The sequence below is a fragment of the Etheostoma spectabile genome, chromosome 5 (assembly GCF_008692095.1).
Source record: "Etheostoma spectabile isolate EspeVRDwgs_2016 chromosome 5, UIUC_Espe_1.0, whole genome shotgun sequence".
NCBI classification, from domain to species: domain Eukaryota; kingdom Metazoa; phylum Chordata; class Actinopteri; order Perciformes; family Percidae; genus Etheostoma; species Etheostoma spectabile.
In genome coordinates, this window is record NC_045737.1 from 5,481,161 (window position 1) to 5,486,892 (window position 5,732).

At 41.3% G+C, this 5,732-nt stretch overlaps 2 protein-coding genes across 2 annotated transcripts in view; one reads left to right on the forward strand and one right to left on the reverse strand.

Moving 5' to 3' along the window:
- frmd3 (FERM domain containing 3) overlaps nt 1-900 on the reverse strand; it is a 51,069-nt gene extending 50,169 nt beyond the window's left edge. The window contains exon 1 of the mRNA XM_032515107.1: nt 507-900. Coding sequence (XP_032370998.1) covers nt 507-611 — 105 coding nt within the window. The 5' untranslated portion in view covers nt 612-900. The remainder of the gene's footprint in view (nt 1-506) is intronic.
- A 620-nt stretch (nt 901-1,520) lies between these two features.
- Nucleotides 1,521-5,542, forward strand: LOC116688910 (probable gluconokinase). The gene is made up of 6 exons (XM_032515106.1): nt 1,521-1,792; nt 1,986-2,046; nt 2,760-2,790; nt 2,891-2,977; nt 4,193-4,236; nt 4,810-5,542. Exons 2-6 carry the CDS (start codon nt 2,009-2,011, stop codon nt 5,177-5,179), a joined length of 570 nt encoding a protein of 189 aa, XP_032370997.1. The 5' UTR covers nt 1,521-1,792; nt 1,986-2,008; the 3' UTR covers nt 5,180-5,542.
- The last annotated feature ends 190 nt before the right edge of the window (nt 5,543-5,732 follow it).

Below are 5,732 nucleotides of genomic sequence, written 5' to 3' on the forward strand. Positions count from 1 at the left end.
CTCTCTCTCTCTCTCTCTCTCTCTCTCTTTCATGATTGATTACAATCAATAGCCCAAACACCAGTCCTCTCTGCCATCATCATCATCATCACCATCACTATGATCACCACCACACCCAGCAAAACTGTGCTATGAATCAAACTTCATCCTAACTTCTCTCCATGTGGGTCATTTCTTGCTCAAACCCAACACGCATACGGATCACTATTGTGTAAGGCTTCTGTTTTCTCTTTAGGCGACTGCATATCTCATATAGGCAGCATGGAACAAAAAGCATGCATTCTTTCCTGTAAATCACAGCAGCAAGGAAACTACAAGAACACTACGTGCAAGTGGGTTTTGCTGTACAAAAATGACGATATAATTAGAGTACTAACAAACAATATGGGGTTGTGATAGCCTTAAATCAAGAATAGTTTAATTCACCCATATAATTAATCTGCCGCATCCATGTGATATTTGCAATGATCACAAAGACGGCTGGGAAATACATGAGGTCTACCCACCTGGATGCTGCAGGAGACCTCGGAGTCGTCCAGTAAACGGATCGTGCAGAGGACCTCCTGGTCCAAGGAGCGGATGCTGGGGCTGCGAAACCGGAGCATTTTCATCCTTCTGTCGGTTCTGTTTCAGCTCGTCATCTCAGCGGGTCCACAGGCAGACTAGATACGCACATACATAGACATACACGGAGGACTCAAGCATTCACACGCATACATAGGCGCCTTCAAGTCGGGTCTTGTCACCCCTTGTGACGCCCTTGGGAATGAATGGGTGGATGAAGAGATGGATGGATGAAGGGATAAGATAATGGATGGATGCAACAGAGTGGGAGGGAGAGCTTGCATCCGTATCCTGCCTGTCCACTGTTGGATCTATGGAGGGGGGGTGGCTTTTCTCTCTCTCTCTCTCTCTCTCTCTCTCTCTCTCTCTCTCTCTCCCTCTCTCTCTCTCTCTCTCGCTCTCGCTCTCTCGCTCTCACACACACACACACAAATTTAAATTATGATCACACGTGTGCTGTATCAGATTGCCAGCTGGTGAATCTAAATCACCTGCCCTGTGGATTTTTTATTTACCCAATTTGAGGGTGATTAAAACAAGCCGTAGGGTCTCTGAACATATTAATTTACAGGCTATTTGTGAAATAATAATGCTCACACCTGGGAACACCTTCCAGGTGCATAACAGCCAATTTCCATTGAACTGCCTTTAACTTGTGCTGCATAATTGTGAATTTGTGTACATGTCTGTATGTCTTGAACTATATATTATGAGTGTTATTTGATAAGATGATTAAAACTGTGATCAAAAACACAGAGCTGGTCAAATCAAAACTCCATTTAACTCTGAGATTAGGTTATATAGCTTATTATTTTCATAACCATGACGTCAAAGACAGTTTAGGTGCAACCATTATTTACAGTTCATATATATATATATATATATATATATATATATATATATATATATATATATATTCTATGGTAACAGGACGCTGTCCCTTTAAATGCAAACGTGCTGCGTCACGACGTACTTCAGCAAAATAGCCTCACCAGCCAAAACGACTGTTTCGTATTTTGCCTGTAAGAGAGTTTGGCATTGCAAATACCGCAGAATATAAGTTCTTATTGTTTTAAGTTGTTTACATATCATAACTAATAACATAGCCAGCGGTATAGGTTACGCCTGTGCATGGTTTTCGTATTAATGAACGACTGCTGTTACTGTGAGTCGGATGAGTAGGCTACGATCCCAGGAGCTACGGAAGTCCCACCAGTTCAGTATAGCGGTAGGTTACATCCATCGACTGTTTACATCACATGAGCACTGCTTTTATGGTCCAAAGAATGTGCAAAAAGAACATAGTTATAGTCATTGTTATGGCTACATGTTTCCATGGTAGATATGCTCACATATGTAAGATTTATAGACCATGTTTCCAAGTTTTTGCCAACAGTTACAGTTTTTTTTCCTGCCTTCAGGTGGATGAAGATCCACAGAAAGGATGATCTACATCATAATGGGAGTCTCAGGCTGCGGAAAGTAGGCTATGTATAACCATAGACTGTATATATATTAATTCATATTAACGGTGTATGGGTATAACGTTACTGTCTGTTTGGCATCTCATAGAAGAAGCACATTGAGTAGAGTTTGACCAACATATTTAAGTTTATTAAGTCACATAGGTGGTGAAAAAGATATGGGGCCTAAATGCTTAGGAGAAAATACATTTTATATTTGTTTATGTTGTAGTGGGTTGTGGTTTATCAACTATTAATGTCTCATTACATAATTAGTTTCAGTAGGCTAGATGGGAATGTGTTACATGCCAGCTGCATGCAACACAGTTCTGTAGTATTGGATGCAATTTCACAACAAAAATGCCATAGAGCTGCAAGTAAATCCTATTTTCATTATCTGATTTCTTTCCCGACTAATCAATTAATTATTTTGTCAATAGAATATCAGAAAATAGTGACAATGTTCATCACGGTTTCCTTAATCCCAAACTGATCGCCTGAAAATAGTTTTTGCCAAAAGTCATTAACATAAGAAGGAAAAGCAGCAGATTCTCACAACTGAGAAGCTTGCATTAGATAATGTTTAGTACTTTGCTTTAAATTATTCATTAATTAAATATATGAGCTCTAAACTGCAGCATGTCTATGGTGCTAAAGTTTACACTTAAAGCAGTAGATCAGACCAATGTTATTGCACTGCATCAATTCTGTCTGCCTCCATTTCTTACACAGAAGCACCCTAGGGGCCTTCTTATCAGAAAAGGTAACTGGATCCATCCCCCTCCCTAGACACACGTAAACACACCTTCATCATGTTTCTGCACAAAGTATGGCTTAACACTGCATACGTGTGTGTGTATCAGCTGGGCTGGCCTCTGCACGAAGGGGATAACTTCCACCCACAGGGGAACATTGAGAAGATGGCTCGTGGTGAGCCACTCACAGACCAGGTAGCCTACTGTGTGTGTGTGTGTGTGTGTGCGTGCGTGTGCGTGCGTGTGCGTGTCCTGTCAGCTCAATTTGAATGTCAGTCATGAGTAAATCATTCTCTCAGACGTGCAAGCCACAGAGAACCCAACAAGTGGCTGGAGAAAGCTTCACTAGAGCAGACAGTGAAAGAAGCGGGGGGGGGATCCTTAAATTCAGTGTAATTATTTCCTGTTTGTCCAGTATTTATCTTTTTTCCCTGACCATGTTGACTTTCAAAAGAAAGGTAGATCTCCAAACAATTGACTGTCTCTCTGCCAACGTTGAATCTCCAAGCCTAGAGGCAGAGCAACCCCAGCTAACGCTTGACAGCAGTCTGCTGGTAGCGGTGTTTGGTGACTCAGAATAACCTCCTACTCAGAAATCTGTTTTCAACGGCTGCGAGAATTACCCCGGGACCTGCTCTGTCCAATGTTTTGGCATGTTTAAAAAAATATATATATATACCACAGTTGGCAGTTTGCAAATGAATGTAAATTTGGGATTACTGTCAGGCTAAACATTTGTCTTTCATGCCGGTATTAGAATTGGCAGGTTGAGGTTGGCATTCCCGAACAGGACATGAGAGAATGGGATTTCTCTCATTCAAGTTCAGCTCTTCATTTTTAAGACACTGCAGTGGGAAAATAAAAATGTGACTCCAGATCATTTGTAACCAAACTAGGACTGATTATATTTCTGATTGTAGTCAAAGATGTGTTTCTGCTGCCAAGTCTGTGTCTCTGTTTGATTCCCTGATTGGTTCTTTTAAAGACTCTTTGACATAAGTCCATTAAACGGAAAATCGACAGCTGAGCTGACTGCAACTGCGAGTGTAGTTAGTATTTTACTTAATTATTTATGTTTTCATATCTGAATGTTGTATTTTTAGAGGAGCAACGTCTCTACATTGTTTAGAAATATTTATGGTGAATTAATGAAAGCACCTTCAGTTTAATGACGCGGTCTGGCTTCACCATTGCAAGCTCAGCTCACCCCATTTTTCCTGTGATGTTCTGCAATGCACTGCTCGCCTCTCTGAGGGCCAGTGATATGATGAAAGTAGTGTACCGTATGTTATTGGATTCACCTACTGCAAAACATTTCTTAACCAGGACAACCGCTGCTGTAGACACAAATGAAATAAATAAACATCATTCTATAGACAAATATAAAAGTTATGTTGTGTGTCCCTGCAGGACAGATTGCCTTGGCTTCTCAAACTACATGAAGTCATTGAGAGGTAAGAACAAACTTGTCTTACACACAGACTATTATTCACACTCACATGAACATTTTGCACTAAAAACACAACATACTTTTGTAATGACAGACATGGAGAATATGAAGGGTTTAGAGAGTGAGAGGGAGCAGCGAGGTAAGGATACAGGCGGCCGTGAAATTGTAAGAAAAATAGATCAAAAATATCAAAGATGTTTTGAAAATTGAGATGAAAACCCGAGAGGGAGGAAGGGGAGTTTGGGAGAGTATAAACAGATTAAGTGAGTGAGTGTAGAGAAGAGGTGGGGAGAGCTGAGGATACGCCATTTCTTTCCTAAAGATGGCAACATCAAAGACTTCTTTTCAAACTCTTCCGCACTCAGTCAGCCTTTATCAGCTCATCCTTATATCCCTTCTTTTCTCTCTTTATCCTTCTCCTTCTTCTCTTTAGCTGTTTGTAACCATAGTTCACTTTAAGTGCACTTTAAAAAAAAAAACATTTTTCATGTTATCCACAACATTTCAGTATACAGTTCAGCAGTATCACTCACTCCTGCCCTTTCTAACTATGTGCATTTGTGTCTTCCCATCCCAGGGAAAGGGCTTCATGCTCTGATGCTCTTGTGGCGTGCTCCGCCTTGAAGCGCCTCTACCGACAGATCCTGCTCTTCGGCTCCAAAGCCCTCGCTTCCTCCTCCGATCCAGACCAAGATGTCCTACCTCCGTCCTCTCCTGATGTCTTTTTTCTCTTCCTACATGGGGACTACGATCTCATTCAGCAGAGGATGGTGGCCCGCAGGGGGCATTACATGAAAGCAGAGCTGCTGCGTTCCCAGTTTGATGTTTTAGAGCCTCCGTCGGATGAGGAGAATGTGTTGCCACTTGACATCAGGAGGGGCGTCGCTGACATGGCCATGGAGGTCGAGAAGCACATCATCAGTCTCATGTCGTCACCAATGCCTTAAGCACAGTCCACATCTAGTGTTATATCTTAGTGCAGCTGGCATGTAAAGCACAGTCTGAGTTGTGGTGTAAGACGAGAAAGAAGCTTGTGCAGTAGTGAGTTTTGGTTGGATCTACTCTATAGCGCTTTACTACAGAACCTGTGTGACAGTTCATACCACAGTTGCCTTTCCAGTATATTCCTGCTGCAGAGTATTTTATATTGCAAACGTTTGAATGGGGACCATTAAGGGGTTTGTTTTGTGAATAAGAAATTAAGCTCCAACAGTACGTCACCAAGAAAATGGCTGATGTTCATACGAGCAGTTTCACATAGTGTGGATATTAGCTCCTTTTGAACTTGTGAAAAGGATTGTGGTAGTACTTAGGGCAGGGCAGTATTTTGATGTATCGATATCGTTATGTGAGACTAGATTTTGGATAAATCGTAATATGGTAAGTGTTGTCTTTACCTGGTTTTACAGGTGATGTCATTTTCTGAACTCACCAGACTGTTCTAGCTCATCTATTTACCTTTACCCACTAAGTCATTAAATCATTTCTGGAGAATATTTA

Coding starts and splice junctions, on each gene's coding strand:
- LOC116688910 (XM_032515106.1), top strand. CDS start 2,009: ATGATCTACATCATAATGGGAGTCTCAGGCTGCGGAAA. Junction 2,978..4,192: donor GTGAGCCACTCACAGACCAG/GTAGCCTACTGT, acceptor GTGTCCCTGCAG/GACAGATTGCCTTGGCTTCT. Junction 4,237..4,809: donor CTACATGAAGTCATTGAGAG/GTAAGAACAAAC, acceptor TTCCCATCCCAG/GGAAAGGGCTTCATGCTCTG.